The sequence below is a fragment of the Gallinula chloropus genome (assembly GCF_964237585.1).
Source record: "Gallinula chloropus genome assembly, chromosome: 4".
Classification (NCBI taxonomy): Eukaryota; Metazoa; Chordata; class Aves; order Gruiformes; family Rallidae; genus Gallinula; species Gallinula chloropus.
In genome coordinates this window covers 19,344,344-19,364,034 of record NC_140088.1, presented here as the reverse complement: position 1 = coordinate 19,364,034, position 19,691 = coordinate 19,344,344, and the positions used below count along the sequence as shown (strand labels likewise).

The following is a 19,691-nucleotide window of genomic DNA, read 5'->3' as shown; positions in this document are numbered from 1 at the left end:
CAACTCTGAACCTTCTACAAACCTTGGCTTTACTACTTCAAAGGTTGGGGCAGGAGGTAACAAATGGAAAAGTGGAACTAGTATAGCTGGGTGTGCTGGACTGACCCTGGCTGGAGGTCAGATGCCCACCAAATCCATTCTATCACTGCCCTCTGCAGCTAGGCAGGGGAGAGAAGATACAGGCTCATGGGTCAAGATAAGCACAGGAGGAGATCATTCACTAAATACTGTCAGGGGCAAAACAGACTCAATGTACAAATTATTAACTGTCATTTATTATCCAATCAAACCAGAGTAGGACAATAAATAATAAACCCAAATTTTAAACACGTCCCCCCACCCTTCTTCCCAGGCTCAACTTTATTCCTGATTTATCTACCTCTTCCCCCCAAGTGGTACAGGAGAATGGGTAATGAGTATTGTGGTCAATTCATCACACATCATCTCTGCCACTCCTTCCTCTTCACTGGAGGACTCCTCACACTTCCCCTGCTCCAGTGTGGGGTCCCTCTCACAGGAGACAGTCCTCCACAAACTTCTCCAATATGAGTCCTTCCCATGGCCTGCAGTTCTTCACCAACTGCCCCAGTGTGGGTCTCTTCCATGGGGTGCAGATGTTCAGGACCAGACTGCTTCAGCGTGTGCCTCCCACAGGGTCACAAGTCCTGACAGCAAACCTGCTCTGGTCAGGGCTCCTCTCTCCATGGACTGCAGATCCTGCCAGGAGCTTGCTCCAGCATGGGCTTTCCATGGGGTCACAATGTCCTTCATGTGTCTCCACCTGCTCCAGAGTGGGGTCCTCCAGGGCTGCAGATGGAATCTCTACTCCCCATCATACTCCATGGGCTGTAGGGGAACAACTTGCTTCACCATGGTCTTCTCCATGGTCTGCAGGAGAATGTTTGCTGTGGTGTCTCCTTCCCTCCCTTCTGCACTGACCTCAGTGTCTGCAAAGTTTCTCACATCTTCTCACTCCTTTCTCTACAAAAAGCTGCTGCTAGATTTTTCCTTTTAAAATATATTACCATGGAGGTGCTACCACCATTGCTGATTGGCTCAGCCTTGGCTGATCCATCTTAGAGCCAGCTGGTATTGGCTCTGTCAGACATAAGGGAAGCTTCTCACTGAAGCCATCCCTGTAGCCCCCCTGCTACCAAAACCTTGCCACACAAACCACACTAGGAAGCAGCGTAGAATTAGTCAACTCTGCAGCAGTTTCTTTAGGGTTAAAGGGGATTTATAAAAGAAAGGTGAGTGGGTGAAAACTACAGGAAGAAGGCAAATTTAGCAGCCTTTCCTTGTGGTTTCCATTTTAACTATTCAAAATGTTAGGCCTGGTGTCTTCATCAAGTTTTCCATTGTAAATTAACTTTAGCTGCTTCAGCCATAGCTTTGCCACTGTTTTTTATTAGTCACCCTACCTAAAACATCTTCGCTGTAGTTTTGTGTGGCTGGGTTCTGGTGGAGGAGCCAGGGTGGGGGTGGGCTGCAGGGGTGCCTTCTGAAAGAAACAGCTAGAAGCTTTCTCTGGCCCAACAGAGTAAACACCAGCTGATTCAAGACCAGACTGCTTGTTGACCATGTACTTTATCTTTCCAGATAGTCATCTTAGTCCTAGATATAGAAATTTGGTATAAAAAGACTAGAGCTGGGTTAGAGATAAAAAGTCTGGGAGTATCCAGACCAGGCTGCATGAATTCTCACCATCAGGCTGGGCTATTCTCAGTCCATCTTGTTTGCTGTCCACCAAAGTTGCAGAAGTAGTACAGGCAAGCACAAATACATGGATACATATTTCAGGTACACTGTTTTCTTCCAGTGTGTGTAAACAGATACAATCTAGAAAGTTAGTGCCACATGTACCACTGGCAGCATCCCTCTATACTGAAAAAGGCGTTGCATCGGACAGACAACACTGTATTTCACATCGCACTGTCAACTGGACAGCTCTTTAAACCACCACCAGCATGCACTAAGGCTGCAAATGACACATAACACATGTCACCAGAGAACAGGATCCTACGTGTGTAACATTCCTGCATATCCACTATTAGAAATCCAAGAATTTCACAGTGAACCCCACAGCTACTGAGAAAACATCCAACCCAAAGCATCACGTTTTACAGTCTGTAGAAAAAAAGCCTACAAGTATTGTGAACTGACCTCACAGTAACTATCTGGCCTCCATCCAGCTCAATTCCATTCATCTGTGCTATAAAGATGGCAGCCACTGCTTCATAAAGGGCAGTTCCATCCATGTTGATAGTTGCTCCGACAGGAAGGACGAACCTTGTTACACGCTTATCAATGCCTAGATTTTCTTCAAGGCACCGGAATGTGACAGGTAATGTTCCAGCACTGGGGAAGAGAAAGCAAAAAGGTAGAGAAGGCATCATTACAGTGCAATATATACAGATAAGGGAGCAAAGTCAGAAATCCTGTTATCACTGTTTACATTTTCTACTTCTGTGTTCTACTGGGATTCAAGCCTTTTTCTATCCAGTTTTTAAATTAAGCCTACATTTAACTGGAGGTGGGACTGAGGCTGAGACATAACATGACTTGAAGTAGGGATGAGAGTTTGAGAGAGTATAGATTAATTTTTCAGACTCATTTATGAATTATTTCTTGCGTTTTGTTCAAAGAGACAAGTTCCAGATGTTTTCTGGTGTGCAAAACTGTAAGTACAGGGAAAAAATTCTACATTTCTTCATGAATTTGCTGTGAATGGAGAAATCAGTGTAGCGTTAAGGAATGAGAAAGCCAGGCAAAAAGATACAACCCATCAAGTTCCCAGATGCCACGAGACAGGAATGGATACGAAAGACAGATGGAGGATAGGAAAATATGCAAAAGATGGCTGGAAGAGGGAAACAGCTCCTTATGTAGATCCACAGTGCCTTGCCTTTGTGGGAATACTTCGCCCTTTTACACTCACTTGCTCACGATAAAACACCTTCATCAAAAAGTACCACTGAAAACACAACACACTTTTTTTCCCCATCGATGCAAATAATCTTCTACTTCTTCCTTTGCCTAGATGGTCTGCCTGACTCAGGCAAAGGACTTGCTGTGTGACAGGCAACACAGAAACATGTTTTGGTTCCTTACTTTTCTGTGTTATTTCTGAGGTCAAGTCCACTACTACATGAAGTTGGTTATTGCCTGAGAACATGTTCTGAAAAGAAAGCTGACTTGGGGAATTTCCTTGTAATTTGTGTTTCATACAGAAGCAGCTGGAGCACATCTGTTGTGGTTTACTTGCTTTTCCTCATCTGATTTGGCAGAATCTCTCAGAGGTCTTCACCATTGTATCCCACTAATTTTAGCCATTGCTCCTACAAAAATACTAATTTGCCCATAGAAGAGGAAAGGACTGGACTCACCAAATTTACTCAGATAAATACAGCACAGTGTTACTAATGGCTTGCAGCTTCAGGGTCTAACTCATTCATTCATCCATCCACTACTACAGAGACATTATTGGCTACAAAAATTTAATCTTTCCATTAGACCATGCAAAAAAGGGAGATTAAGAAATGCATGAGATAACTGTAAAAATGTAGTGTCATAATAAAAGTCTGATGTTATCTGGAACAAGCACAAAAGGCTGACATATTTTCATGGGTTCTATGGAAAACCAAAACCCTTCTGGATTAGCAGATGCCTGAGTCACTTCCTAAATGACTCTTCTTGTCCCAGAACTATGGAAAAATTAGAAGAGCTTCTAGATCCCTACATTTTGCTCAAGTGACATGACCACTGTTTGTTCACGGAGGTAATTTTTTAAACAGGTATCAATAAGCCAGATACAAGGTCCCAATAATCTGTGTTCTAGCATCTTTGCAAATATATTTGTAATTATTATTTATTTTACTGTGATTTTAATCAAAGGTAATCCAATGCTCAATATTCTGTGGGTTTAGCCAAATCAGAGAGAAGTCATACTTTCTAAAAAAATACAATATTCTCTCTTGTACATTATTCTAGCAGCAGCTGTATTTATAGTGGATAACAGAAAATACCTAGTCAGTCATTAACCAAAAACTACTAGTTTTCAAGACAGTTCCAGATCCGTTTACTTCCTACAGCAAAGATATTCCTGTATCTTATTAAAACAAAAATAGAATAGAAAATGTAGTTCACAGACACATTGAAAGTCGAACAGATAAGCTTCTTTTTCTTCAGGAATGCAAGTAACACCTTACCTTTGCTGTTACAACTCAGATCATCAGCACAAGATGTGTACCAGCCATGGCCTACTGTCATCACAATGAATCCCATCAGGCTCAGCAGGCAGGGACTGTGCAAATATCTTCCCCCTTCATGCTGCCACCATAAGCAAGGACAGGTGGGCATGCCATGAAGACAAGTTTTCTTTATTAGAAGAGCACAATACGTAGATGTCTTCCCTGGTTCCTCAGCCTGGCCAATAGGCTTAAATAGCTTCCTGTATAGGAAGCATTAGCAGCTTCCAGAGATACCAGGTTAGACTATATGATGGTGATCATTTTCCTGTGGTTGCTTGTCTGTGTTGCTACAAACTGGTCCACTTCCATTTAGCCAGTAATTCAGGTCTGGATAGCAGCCAGGGAGTAATGCTGGTATCCAGGTAAATGCATACGCCAGAATAATTCAGAATCCCTGAAATTTTTCCACTTCAGTATTACAGCAGAAAAACATTACTTCACACTTTAAAAACCCTCACAAATATATGTGGACACTGTAAATTTTGTATTGAAATCTAAGTGGAAACTCAAACACTTCAATGAATAAAAGCCTTAGGGAAGTCATGGTTTAGTGAACCTCCTAGCCAGACTGTATCTCCTAGAATCCCACATTGTTTACCACAGAGCCACGTAATTGTTGAAGTTGGAAGACACTCTGGAGGTCAGCCATTCCAACTATCTTGCTCAAGGAAGGGGAAGCTAGGGCAGATTGCCAAGGACCATGCCTAGACACATCTTCTCTATCTCTAGGGATGGAGACTCCACTACTCCAGGGATGGAGACTCCACTACTCCTCATGACAACCTGTGCCAGCTTTCAACCACCATCACAATAAATCACAGTGAAAAAGATTTTTCTTGTGTTCAGATGGAATTTCTTGTGGTTTAGTTTGTGCACACTGACTCTTGTCCCGTCACTGGGCACCACTGAGGAGAGCCTTGCTTCATCTTCTCTACGCTGTCCCATCAGATATTTATATACATCAGTAAGGCAATCTCAGAACTTCTTGTTCATTGGGGTGAAGTTCTTCAGCAGGGTGGTTTGGGTTGACCCAAAGAGGCAGATGAATTACAGGGTTTTTTCAAGGCATTCCTGAAATCAAGACTGCTCAGTGTTCTCATGGCCAGTTTTGAACTAGGCATTTTTGTTTTCACGTTTTAAATTAAAATGCAAGAATAAACTTGCTTCAGAAATAAAACATTTATTTAAGAAAAAATGTCAAAATATATATTTAACTGAAAAATATTTTCAGCAGATCTACTGTCTGCCTCAATGCAAACTATCAATTTATTACTGAAAGGATAAAATGAGATGTTTTTAAAATTTCTTTCTTGAAACCTATCACTGGTTTATTTTTTTTCCCAATGCAACAATACTGGCCTTAGCATCCTTTCGAAACAGAGAGAGTTATCGCTGTTTCCTAGTTGAAGAAACAAGTACAGAGGTAACACAATTTGCACAAGTCATTTGGTCAATGACAGAAAATAGAAAGTGGGTCTCCCAACTTTTTGCAGTTGGCTGTACAACCTCTCTAAAAAATCCCAAAGGTATGTGATTACTTTTATTTACTTCAACATGGCTGGATGAAAAATACTTTTTGTGCATAGAGTAATAGTTCTCAATGGTATAGAATGATTTTGCAGTGAAGGTCAGGACAGCTGAAGCATTAGCTCTAATCTGCTAAACAATAAAGCAAGGTGTTATTCCTTAGTGTACCTGGAAGCTGTGCCCAGTGCTGTGATCCATGCTTGGAAAATCCCGGCAAGGAATGAAAATGGGCTTTTCCTTGTTATCACAAAGTAGAGCAGAGGCAGGAAGATCCCTCCGTGGATGAGAAGACCCACAATCACTGTGACCATGTACATGCCAAGTTGTCTAGCAACTACTTCTAAGTCCTTGATTGCAATGATTTTTCCACAGATGAGGCACGCAATACCCAAAGGAGAATACCTGGAGAAAGAGAACAAGCATAGACAGAACTAGTCTCTGCAGCATAGCCATGAAAACTGTGCTCAATAGAGTATAGACTGGAGAAAGAGTAGGGGGCTTTCAGACTCATCACAGAGCAGATCAGGAATTGATGGAAATTCAATTAGTATCTTCTATATCTTTTCAAAAACAAGGTCCATCTCCAGCAAATTCCCCATCTACATCACTGTATTCCATCCCATAAAATGGAATATGCATTTCCTGAATAGTCTGATCCTGAAATGACATCATACAAGAACATAGGTTTGGATCATATTTGTGAAGATTGGTGTGGTAGCTGTTTTTAATACATAACGTTTACAACCCATTGCTTATCTGTTTTCAGAGAGCTGCATTATTTGATTCAGTTAAACTATGTGTTGAAATGAATTGCTTCTATATCAAAGGCTGCCAATGCTTCCCATTATGTTGTTTCAATAATTTAGACAAATGCTTTTTAGTTTATGGATTCTTGGTTAATTATGTGTTTTTCTCACTTAGAGTAAGGTTTTTGTTGCCTCAGTCATGTGATTCCCAAAGGCAGAAATGTCACTCTTCAGTAGAATGGTAACGGTAGCATAGTACAGTAATAAAAAAAAAGGAAATTAATGGGTAGTATTTTAAAACTGTAATAATCAGCTATAGTGAAAAAATCCTGAAAGTGCACGGATAGAAGACAATATATGTACTTGCACTGGTGAAGGTTAGGATATTACATCATTTTAAGTGACTTTCACTTTCTCTGTTTTATAAATCTTAAGCTGGGAGAAAGCAATGGGTGTAACAGAGAGAAACAGTAAACAAAATGCCTCTCTGAAAATAAATGACAAGGCATAATCTCAAAATTGATTAGCAGTTTGGATGCTTAATTAAAGACAATACAAGGTAAACTGACATTTGGAATGAAAGTTCTTCTTGCTTTCTGTAAGAAAGAAACATCTCACGTTCCTTCAAGCAATGTGCCCAAAACCCTGGAAAGCCTCAGCCACTTGAAATGCAAGGCATAAAAAGCCATGTTTTCATGAACTTGAGGATGCATATTTCTTACAAAGAATCAAACGGCATCAGAGGCAGATGTCTGAATTGGTTTATGCTTATGTAGCAGTCCCGTGCACCTGAGAGTCTGGACTTGCCACAGGAACTACAGCACTCTGTGCAGAGAAACCAAACAAAATCTAACTCTGCACGAAGAAGTGCATTTGTCTTTATAAACACACATTAAAAATCCCTCCTTCTGTCCACAACAATTCTTTAAAGATGCTAGACAAGTGGAATCCCCAGCACCAACCTCCTTTCTCATGAGAAGAGGAATAAAACCCACATCAGTAAAAAACAAACAGTTTGTTGAAACTTGAACGATTTCCTGCCGTTGCAACACTGACTACTAGAGACAGTTTCTACTGCAGGCAAGGTATTATGTCTTGGGTGTGTACCAACTGGTGCTAAGTGAAGGAAGAGTAAATTCTCGCTCTTGGAGTATTATAGGAATACAGACACCTTCTCTGTAGGGTCAAGAGCAGCAGGTTACAATCATTATTGAAAGCAGTAGTGCTTTGCGAATAAAAACAAGTGTGTTTTTATGCAGAAAGATCATCTACAGAAAAGCAGAAGCATAACAGGAATACAAAGTCATTGCTTCAAGTTCTTTGTTCTACACATTTCCGCATCACTATTGCTATCTGCATCACACTTGCACAACAGCCTCCCTTTGAAACACTCATGATGATGCAGAAGATTTGCACATCAGGTGCCCTGCTCCCTTTTCTATAAACGCTGTCCTCAGAGCAGAGGTAGACTGCAGCCTTGTAACTCAGGACCTGTCACTTCCAGGGACACCAGCGGATCCCTGGGAGCAATGAGCCATGATAATGTGTGTTGTATTGGGGTGGCTATTGCTGCTCTCAAAGACCTAGGAGATACAAAACACAGTAGTACAATGCCAAGTGTACCAATGCTTTTTTATATTCTGAAAATCTCTTCTTTTGTGCTTTGGCTGTACTTGGCACTGTGGGTAAATAGGTCTGGAGAAGTCCTCAGAAGAAACATCTCTCAAAGAAAAGAAAGAATGCTCTTCCACAAATGTAAACAATGGCTCAGTTTCAGCTGAGTAAAATCACTCCCCTGAAGGCATGCCAGGCCCCACTATTACGAATGGGTATGCCTCGAAAACAGGATGGATGCATTCCAGTGACCCCACTGTGGAGTGATTGTAAGATACAGATCCTGCAGAAATGGTGGGTGGAGAGACTACACATCACTGAAAACCACTGGAATTTTATTTGATGGTGAAGTATTTTTACTACAGAAGACAGTGAATAAAGTGTGACTCCAGGCTTCTTTGTAATTATACCTCCTAGCTAATACCCTGGGTTACGTTAACCTCCTGGGAAGATTTGGATGTTCTTATGTGGGGTGTTCTTGTTTGCTTAGGTGTCCTTCTACGCAATGAACTTCGATAATCAATGAGGCATTTGAAGACCTTTGCTGGTACCAGCTTGTCTTAGATTTCAGTATACAAAGAACAGAATACCTTCAGAAATATTTCAGATTGGATCCTAAATAATGCTTAAAAATAGAAATAATGCTACTGTACTTCTAACATACCTGTCAAGGCTTTAAAAAATGAACTAATTAATTACATTGTTTACTAACAAAACTGTGGTCACTACACGCTATATTAGGCTTTTATGAGTTCTTTTTAAATCTTTTTTTTTTTGTTCTAGAAGTTAGAACTTCAAACTTACCACATGATCATAGTTACTAACTTCATTACAATTTCATTCAGGATGTTGAAGAAATCCACCATGATCTTGGCCTGTTCTCCCATTTTCCCCATAGCAATGCCAAAAGCAATAAAGAATCCTATCAAACCTATTGGGAAAAAAAAATCGCAAGACAAAAAAAATAAAAAAAGCAAGTAAAACCATAGTTTTTAGGAAGTTTTTGCATCTAGTCAATGTCTTGACACTACCTGCCAATCCAGTTTTCAGAACTATACATATCACTTGAGACTTTTTAACATGGACTCACTCTCAACTTTCACGATCGTATTGAGAACATGTTTTATTCTTCAGTATTTTACTAAATTAAAATTTCATGGCCCAAGTATTTTATTTTTTTCCCCTGAATTGATCCGATCATCAAAAAAATACCTATACCATAACCTTCTCAGTGCCATGCAACTGTTAGAAATCTCTGAGCACCCCACAAATGGGAGAGAATTTTTGTTGCTCAACAGGCACCGGAGACCAAGAGCATTTTTCTCAATCTTTGCAAAAGTCCCTTAACAGATTCAGTGTACAGACTAGTCAGTCCTGGAGTACAGGAAGGGGCAAAAGCAGCCCTAGAACATAACTTTCACAGGCTAGGAGTATTCCAGTTAAATGAAGAAGTGGGGGAGGGAGGATAAACTGGGTATTACACTTTAAGCTAAACCACAGAACTCCCATTAAACAGCTTAATCTCACTGAAACCGACTACCAGCAGATACATAACCACAGAATTCAATGCAAGTAACATTTGGCTCCTGAATTTACATGTGTGAAAGTCTGGAGTATTGGACTGTCAGTGTGAAAGGCTGAGTGCATTTGTCATGTATTTCTCTGGAGTTGTGTCTCTAACACGAACCTTTTCCATCTAGCAATTTCCAGTGTCTAGAGTGGGATTGTTAACTGATACTGATGCATGGATTGAATCTTCAGGCACCTTTTGAGGGTAAACTTTGAGTCATGGTATGAGTTAAGTACTTAATAAATGTGTGAACTCAGTTGGGAAATTCCTAAGGAAAAACCCATTCAGGAAACAAAAGCATTCAAGGGAAGGGAATTTCAGCTACCAGTACTCTGGGAAAAGACAGACTGTCCCTTATCCTCACACTGTGTCTAGCAAACAGACTTTTTTCTTTTTCCTTTTTTTTTTTTTAATCCAATCTACTGGATATGGAGTCATTTTTTAGCACCAGCCTATCTTTCTTGAGTCACTTGAAAAGGGAAGTGAAGTGTACGTTTGTGTGCTGCAAAGCATAGAGAAATGATGAAAAGTTTTTCAAAGACAAGTAACTTCCTGGAATTCAGACTCAGCATTAGAAAATGTTAGTAGGTGGTTTTGTTCATTAATTCCAAACGAGCTGCTACATTAGTCATACAAGTCAAGTTGGTTCATATGCACAGGAATTCGTCTGGCTTGTACAGTTTATGCAAGCTGGATGGCAATTCCCCAACATTTTCACTTCTGCATTCAAAACCAAACCACGCAAAACAAAAAACACTGCAACATTTGAGAGTCACTGGTCGAAATACTGCAGCAAATCCCCCACCTAAACTGCAGGTTTCCTGTCTGTAGGAATTGTATTCAGCCACCCAGCTCTTTTCTTATCCATGAGAGAGCCTGCAGAAATAAGCCCAGCACTAAATGTAACACATCTCTCACATGAGAAATACCGTTTCATTTTAATGCATAAACGGAGCTTCAGGAGAGAAAAAAAGCAGGTGAGGGTAACAGAATGAGCAATGAGCTGCTGCCGCACGCAGGGTGCAAAATGCCAATTTGCTGTTTTGAAAGAAAGCAGCTCCTCTGCCCACAGATGCTGAATTAAGGAGGGGCTACGGAGGCAGGCAGAATACAGTGGCTCCTGGCTCTTGTCAAGCATGCTGCCTAACAGAGAAACAAATCATCTCTCATCAGCTTACTGATGCTATCACCCCTATGTCTAAGCAAAGCTGTCGCTGCCAGTGAACTCACCAAGAACTGAAGTTTTACAGGCACAGTGGCCACTGCATCAGCAGGAGCAGCTCAGCAGCTGTAAGGATTCTGTAAAGGGCCACTTGCCCCTAAGAAATGATGGCCCAGTGCTAAGACAAACAGTGGTTTAGGTATTGTCCCATTTTGAGGATAACACCTATAAACACAGGTGTCGGTCTCAGGCCTGTGGACATGCTGCTACACAGCATGTATATCTTCAAGCCTCAATTTGAGGCTACAATTTGAGGGCAGATTTGTGACTGACTTCACCTACATCCAAAAAAAAGAAGGTGAAGGAGGAGCACTCCTCTCTGGGCTGACAAAACGGTGAGTCTCAGCACAGAGGATAAAATGGAAGTGGTGTGGTGGCTCTTTGTTCCTCTGCACCCCCACCACCATCCAAACAGGTGCTTCAGGGAGGGGTGGGAAAGGCAAGGTCTTTGTATCACCCCCACTTGCTGGCTTCTCCAGACAAGATGGCACGATGGCAGCTGTTCATAAGCTACAGCTGGTAAAGGTCAGTAGTCAAGATGAAAGGAGGAGGGATTTGTGACTCAGAGATATGTCAAGCCTCTCTGGGATTTTTCCTTGGGTGGTGCGGTTCGCACCCCACCTCTCACTTCATGCTTTGCCTCAAGCCAAACTCTAGTTCAGTGTGCCCAAGACACCTACTGCAAGCAACTGAGCTCAAATTCATCAGGGGGTGGGTGAAGCGCTGGCTCCTGAATCTCTCCCCCATACTGTTTTGCCAGTATGCATTAGTATTAGTCTAAGGTAGGCTACTGGGATGAAAGGATATATTGGGTACCTCCTACATGCTTTCCCACTGTACTCCAATTAAAGCCTGCAAAGATGCCAATTCAGAATAATTCACTTGGTTGTTGCTGTGATAATGTCATATTTCTAGTAAGACCTTCAGATTTTCATCTCAGAGACCGATGGGCAGCCAGCAGGTGGTATCATTTGATGATTATATTGAGGCTGAACTTGTACTAAAGAGCAGATCAGACAACACTGGCTACCCAGTTACAGGTAAAAGCTGTATCATACATATGATGTACATATTTGACAGGCAAAGAGTTTTCCTACCCAGGACATTCATGCCATCCTTAAATTCAAGTCCCTTCTTAATGACCATCTGGGCTTCTGGTGATGCTTCGCGCATTGTCTCATTGATCAGAGCAAAAGCAGAGTCAGTGACATTAGGTGGCTCTTCGATGGGCGGTGGCACCAGCACTTTCTTGGTGACAGTTTGGATCTGAAGGCAATAAGAAGGGAGGATGAGAATGGAAACAGACTGAATGAAATCCATATGGGAGATCAGGAAATAATAACAAAAAGTCTTCACTTGAAATTCCAGGGTACTGTATTTTTAAAGGATTAGACATGCATTCCACAACCTCTTTCCAACTCTTCCAAAAATAATCTTGTTCCAAGTGTCACAAAGTCCTGGGAGTCTTCCTCATGACTCTAGTGTGAGAAATACAGCAAATACTTGTTCCTTACCACTACGATGTAACATTTTACAGAGAGTTAGCCCCTTTGTCCAGATGGTGCACAAATGGTGCCTCACAGATTGTACATTACATGTTGATACCATTTATTTAGCACCAAAACGCAGGCACCTCTAGGATCAGTCACGGCAGCAACTCTGTGCTAAGGCTTGTTATTCAGGATGGTCTGCCTAGCTCAAGTTATCAGTTACTTTGATGGTTAACTTGAATCAAAAACTTAGGAAATTTCCAACACTTTGCAATGGTGACAGCTCAAAAAGGAATACACACAGTGTCTCAAATTAAAATACTGAGAATGCCAAGTAACAGAAGAATTTTCACAGCTGCCAGATACCTATTAAATCAAACCTGATCATCTTAAAAAAGAAGACCTCTGCATCTGAATGGATCTGGACATCCCCTGGCACATGAAAGGCAGCGCCAAGGGAAAGCTGGGAAGGGAAAGGTATAGGGAAACAATGGGCTTGAGCTTACAGCTAGTTAAAAAGGGACAAAGGAATAGAAAAAGAGAGATCTGTGACTTGCTGGGGGAACATTTTCCTCCCAGTTCACACCTTGAGCCTTTTCTGCCTCTTCATGGCTCTGGTACAGGCAAAATAGCTAAGAAGCTATGACCAGTTTGTTATGGTTTCCCCATCTGCTCCCTACTTTCCTTTTTCCTAGATACCTTTAAGCAAGACATCCGAAACAGTGCATTAGCCTTTCAAAGAACATTTCCACCTCTTTCTTGCTAAGACAGACATTGTAGTGCTATGGATGATGATCCAGATTTCCTAAGTTTTTAAAACACCTTGTCTCTCCTTATAAAACCTGATGTCTAAATCTAGACAAGGGGATGTAGACAGAAAACCTACACAGCTTTGTATGAAAAACTCTTCAGCTGTCCTGAAACAACCCAACGTTCCTGCATGTTTATATTTTTCCAGAGTTAATTTTTTTCTGAGGGATTTTGTCAACACAGTATTTTTTTATGTGTTTTATCCAGAATGTAAGAACAAAGTCACAGAAATTAAAACAATAGACTCTACACACCCACAACTTCCACCACAGTCGCTTAAGCCAAAGGTCCTCAGCCCTTCTTTGCACAAGGCCATGGTCACTAAAAATGGTAAGCCTATCATTAAGATTAGATTCTGACACCACCACCACCTACGGCTGTAAAACCATTCAAATGCCACAGTCATGTTTATAGATTATAGTCCTGTTCTCCTTCATGGCACGCAAGATCTTAACTCATTATGAATTAAGACTTTCTTGTGGATCATACAAAAGTTCAAAAGGTTTTCAAATTACACTGAAATCAGATTTGAGTTAGTTTGCAGTTTGCAATGAACTGTCTCAAAACTGCAAGTGAGTCCCTTCATTGCTTTCTGCCTGGTCGCGAGGGGACACACGTACACCTCCTCCACGGGCAATGAGTACACACTACCCAAAAAATGCTTCCTCTTAAGGCAACCTGGAAACACTGAATGCTCACAGAAAGAGTCTGTACAAATGTAGGAAGAAAAAATATATGCTGCCACCATTAAAAGCATTTAATTTTCCTCCTAAACAAAGAGACAAGTTAAGCCCAACTCCTTACTGAGGAGTTAAGGGCTAACAGAAGGCACAAGCTCCACCTGGAGAGTGACACGCTTCGCAAATGAAAGGTGGCCTTGTGGGAGGGCCTTTCACTGGCAATTAGTTTGGCATCTGATAAAACTAAACACGCTCAGTAGCTTTTTTGACTAAGTTTAAAAAAAACAATCAGTGGAATTGATGACCTGAACATTGATATTACACCCAGAGAAAAACCAATAAGGTTCCAAGAAATCTCTCTAGCATGGGTAGCTTAATTCTTCTTTCTCCTGCTTTTTGTCCCTTTGCCAAGATATTTGACCACTTCCAAATGATCAGAAATTTAATTCTCCTCCCTTCCAAAGTTCAAATGAGGCAAAGGGGAAAAAAAAAAACCCAACTCAAATCTCCCCTCACTCAATTTTGCAAAAATACATTTCACATTACGTGCCACCCACAGTTTTGAGCACGTGACTAACATTCCCATGATGATTTGGAAATATCGAGAATGTTCTCTCTTTAAATCCCCGAGGACTATGTGTTTTTATGTGGAAGTCCATGGAAGAAATTAAGCAATCCAAGCCTTTTTGGCAGCTTAGGTTGCCCTCACTTCTCCCAGCGTCCATGGCCTCTTCTCCCTTTCCACTCTTCACTTCATTCTTTGGCCATAACCACAGCTCCAGCTAGCATGCCATTTCACATAGGAACGCTTAAGAAGGTATTTGGCAACAAACCCCGTTCCATTCAAAATAATAAAATGACAGCATTATTGCCAAACAATTGAGTTGTAGGGAAAAGCAGCGTCCATACAAGAAATACACTTAAGAAGAAACTAGGAAGCATGTGTTTTTCGTTTATTTTACCCCTTGAAGTGAAGCTGTTTTGATTAAGCATTGCTGGAAAGATTTTTAGACAAAATTATCTCCCTGTAGAGGAAGCAACACGTAGTGCAAGCATTCTTCTTTCCCAGCATGCTTCAAACCTGGCCTGATGGAGCCACCTGTAGGTAGGTCAGCCACTCGACTGCATTATCCCTACTTAGGCTGCACAATACAGCAACAGAAGTTAGGAGAGGTTGAGTTTCAGGCTACATTTCCAGTGGCAACCAGCTAGAATTAAGATCATCCTTATGTTATAAACAAGGCATTGCAGAACCATGATATCTGTAACTACTGACAAAGGTCAAATTCAACCTGGCTGAAAGGTCCCATAATTCATCAGCTGTTCAGCCCCAAGCCAGCATTCATGACCATATATATTGCATAAAAAGTGAGGGGGAAAAAAATTAAGTTCACTTAATAACAAGCTAAAAATCATCTTTTTTAAGAAATCTGTGAATTCAAATGACTACAACATAAAACAAAGCAACTGTAAATAATGTTCTTTCATTTACCTGCTCAAGATAAGACCTGCATTTGTCTTTGCATCATTATTTCTGTCATTCATCTAAACAGTGACATTAACTCTAGAGACATCCCTGGTAAGTAAAGGGCATCAAAAATATTACCAAGAGTAGAAGGTCTTACCTGCTGAAAGCACGCTTGGACGAGATTTTCGGGGAATAGGTTTCGGATCAGATCCAAGAAAGCATCCAGACTAGATACTTCATCGTTCTTCTTCCCTTGCCCAAGCTGTTTCCTGAGTTTTGGATTCCCTGGATGGATGGCTAAAACCAGAATCACACCCAGCACAGCAGCAATAATAGTGGTGGACATGTAGTAGACCATGGCTCTTGTACCCAATCGTCCACTCGCTTTAGCATCTAAACCAGACAGTCCTGCAGGTGTTTTATTTTAAGAAATAAACAAATATATTGAGAATCAATATCCAATACAATAATCATAAAATAAAATCCTTTATCATTTGCAGAGTTTAATGACTACCTATAGCTGCCTACTTTTGTTCTTGTGAAATTCTCACCACTGCATAGATTAATGAAGCTTCTCCCTCCAGTTCTTGTGTGAACAGTGTCTGCTGCTACTAATTTGAAAAGAACCATGTAATTGCAGAAGAGGCATTGAAAATTTGAGAGTAGACGATGACATGTTTTGCCCTTGATTGCTGCAAACTGGTCATGGTCTGTCTGACTCCACAGCTTTAAGAAAGCTAGGCTTGCTAGTGTCACGCCATCTTATCTGCAAGGTCCAATCAAGGAAGGAGGTGAAATAGCCTACTAAAAAATCTCTCTTCAAGAAGGTAGTATGTGTGAATGTGTTGAAAATAAATTCACTGGAGTATCTAGGTATTAAAGCTGATGAACTTAATCGGAAATTAACTCTGAAATATACATTGTGACTGCAAAATCCCTGGCAGGATCACACTATTCTTCTTCCTACCATCACAAAAAGCAAACCCGCTAATATCTGTAGCAAGCATCTTAAAGTATTTATGGCTAATAGATCTTACCTGTGATTAAACTGGAGATAATTAAAGGGAGGATCAGCATTTTTAGCATCCTCATAAGTATATCTCCTGGGAAGGCTATTAACATGACGATGTCAGGGTCAATAGGTGTTGCTAGACGAAGAAGACCCCCGCACACTGCACCCAGGATGACACCTGGAAGAAGAATAAAAGAGAGCAGGTAGGTAACATTAATATACCCAAGTGTGCATTGATTTTCCAGAAGAACAGTCTAGAGGAAAAACAGTTACACAAAGTAGCTGATTTTTGGTAGAGAAACAGATTTTGGAAGGCTTAGCCTAAAGGGTTAATACAAGGCTGTAACATGCTTACCATGTATCTCATGATTAAAGAGAAGTGCTCCTGCAGTAGAAACTTCTGCCAGCTGAGCTTATACCTAATGTACTGTTCTCCTTCTGCAAATACAAATTCACTGCAAACCACAACGTTATCAATGTTTACTAATTCCGTGTAGGCTTTGCAATACATTGAACAACAGTCAAATATCCTGGTTCCACAGCTAGCGAAACTGAGGCACCAAGAGGTGAAGTGATTTGTATTAAGGCCATAGCAAACTGACAGAAGAGCCAGGGTCAGGACCCAGCTCTTCAAGTATGACATCTCTCTCACAACATAAGAACGGTACCACTTGGTCAGCATGAGTAGCTATTTTTACAGCCAAAGAAAACCCCTGCAGAAAAGCTAGAACAGTCTTGTGAGGGAAACTGATTCAGGCTTCATTTGGGGTATTTTGGAAGGGAGTGCCTGATCTGGAATACTGCACTTAATCATTGAACAAAACTTGTTCCTAGTGCTCATTTGCTACTCCTTCCCTTTAATGGTCTGCATTATTTAGATTTCACAGATTCACAGAACGGTTGGGGTTGGAATGGACCTCTGGAGATCACCTAGTCCAACCCCCCTGCTAAAGCAGGATGACCTAGAGCAGGTGCACAGGATTTGGTCCAGGTACATTTTGAATGTCCCCAGAGAAGGAAACACAACAATCTCTCCAGGCAGCCTGTCCCAGTGCTCTGTCACCCTCACAGTAAACAAGTTTTTCCTCGTGAGGAGATGGAACTTCCCGTGTCACAGTTTGTCTCCATTTCCCCTTGTCCTGTCCCTGGGCACCACTGTAAAGAGTCTGGCACCATTCTCTAGACACCCACCCTTTAGATGTTTATCGATGTTGATCAGATCCCCCTCAGTCTTCTCTTCTCCAGGCTAATCACTCTCAGCCTTTCCTTATACAAGAGATGCTCCAGTTCCCTCATCTTCTTTGTAGCCCTCCACTGTAGTGGAGTAGTTCTTTGTTTTTATGTAACTGAGGAGCCCAGAACTCAACACAGCAGTCCAGATATGGCCTCACCAAGGCAGAGTAGAGGGGGAAGATAACCCCCCTCAACCCATTGGCCATGCTTTTCTTAATGCACCCCAGGTACCATTGGTCTTCTTGGCCATGAGAGCACACTGCTGACTGGAGAGCTCGCTGTCCACCAGGACTCCCAAGTTCTTTTCCACAGAGCTGCTTTCCAGCAGGTCAAGCCCTACCCTGTAGTGGTGCCTGGAATTATTCCTCCCCAGGTGCAGGACCTTCCACTTTTCCATTTTGAATTTAATTTGGTTCCTCTTTGCCCGATTCTCTAGCCTGTCAAGTACTTGCTGAATGGCAACGCAGCCTCCTGGTGTACCAGCCACTCCTCCCTTGTCCAGGTCTTTGATTAATATGTTGAATAAGACAGGACCAAGCACTGACCGTTGAGGCACACCACTGGATACAGACAGATTTGTACAGGAAGAATACCTAACCCTCCTCTCTCAGGACTAAGGCTGTTAAAGCATACTCTAGAGGAAAAAAGGCCATGTTTTACTTTCATAACATGGTCTTTGTGAATGGATATTTTATGTTTACATACAGGATGCCTTTGTTTTCCTGATCCCAAGCTCAAGTCTCAATGGTAATAAAACTTGGCAGCAAAGCCTGAGTCATGATTTGTGGCAACCATGACTCTTCGAAGTATCAATCTGATACAATGGAAAATATATCTGGATTTAAAACTTTCTCTGAAACTGCATCAAGATAATTCAAAGCAAATGCTGTCTAAACACTTTGGTAGTACGGGTTTTGAAGGCTGAAAAATATGGATGTGAAATGTGCAGCTCAAGACCAGCTGCAGCTGGCCTTTCAAACAATAACAACGTAGAGTATGTCTATGAATTTGCTGCATTTGGCTGTTAGGCTTTCAGTGAAAAGGAAACAGGCAATGAGCCAGCGAACCACAATAAAATGTCAAGCTGTTCCATATTTGGAAGCTGCTAAAGCCAGAGGCAACAGTTAGGATGAGATCACAGAGTGCTGGCTTACAGCTACAGAGAGGGACAAACTTTCAAAAGCAGCGAAGCTCGAACTGAGAAATAAAAGATGAAGGGAATTTTGAAGCTTTTTTTCTTTTTGGTCTTTTTTTTTTTCTAAAAACAGATTTTAAAAAAAAGTGTAGTGCATTTAGTTCTGCTCAATAACAACACTCTGACTGGCCTTGGGACTTAGAACACGTTCCATTCAAAACCAGATCCAGAAAGTAGCTCCACGGTGTGGACTTGGCCGGTGTCACTAATACCCTGCACACCTGAACTGCAGCAATAATGCCTGTAGACATCCTACACGGTCTCCAGCTGTTCAGCTGATGACCACAGGCAGGATCTCTGGTACTACATGAACAAATAAAGCTACACACATCCAGACCAGCAGATGTTGCTTACCAAAGACAGTAAGAGTCAGGAGCAGATTCCTGTGGAGTGACTGACAGAACTGCACACATATGTTCCTGGATCTGTGCTCCACCGGACTTAAATGACTTTCATGCATCCGCACTTCTACTTGCTTAGGCATATTGTTGGCACTAGAATAAAAAAATATGAAAACCAAGTTAAGAATTATAGCACCAGATGCCAAAAGTGAGAGGAACGTCTGGAGTGCTTCCATCATATATAGCTGGGGAAATTGATGCATATTCCATCACTTTCCACATTTCACGAACACCACGTATCTATCGCTCTCAAGAATTCTCTGAAGTGGCAATGGTTTGTTCTTCTAAATATTTTTATGGTATTTTTGGGTGACTGTCTCTAAATGGCAGAGATGTAAACAAAATTAATTCACTGGACACATCATTCCAACTGTTTCATGGACTAAACTATTGGTCTTCAGCTGGAAAATTCAATTTCCCCAAAGATCATGGCTGTCTACTTAAGTAGAAGAGATGGCTAAAAAACAAAGATT

General features: G+C 41.3%; 1 protein-coding gene across 1 annotated transcript in view; it reads right to left on the bottom strand.

The window, feature by feature from the left end:
* SLC1A2 (solute carrier family 1 member 2) overlaps positions 1–19,307 on the bottom strand; it is a gene marked incomplete at its 3' end in the record, with an annotated part of 29,720 nt that extends 10,413 nt beyond the window's left edge. The window contains exons 1-7 of the mRNA XM_084262769.1: positions 19,172–19,307; positions 16,415–16,567; positions 15,535–15,785; positions 12,027–12,195; positions 8,942–9,068; positions 5,946–6,179; positions 2,164–2,358 (exon numbers count right to left, since the gene is read on the bottom strand). Coding sequence (XP_084118895.1) covers positions 2,164–2,358; positions 5,946–6,179; positions 8,942–9,068; positions 12,027–12,195; positions 15,535–15,785; positions 16,415–16,567; positions 19,172–19,301 — 1,259 coding nt within the window. The 5' untranslated portion in view covers positions 19,302–19,307. The remainder of the gene's footprint in view (positions 1–2,163; positions 2,359–5,945; positions 6,180–8,941; positions 9,069–12,026; positions 12,196–15,534; positions 15,786–16,414; positions 16,568–19,171) is intronic.
* Between the last annotated feature and the right edge of the window lie 384 nt (positions 19,308–19,691).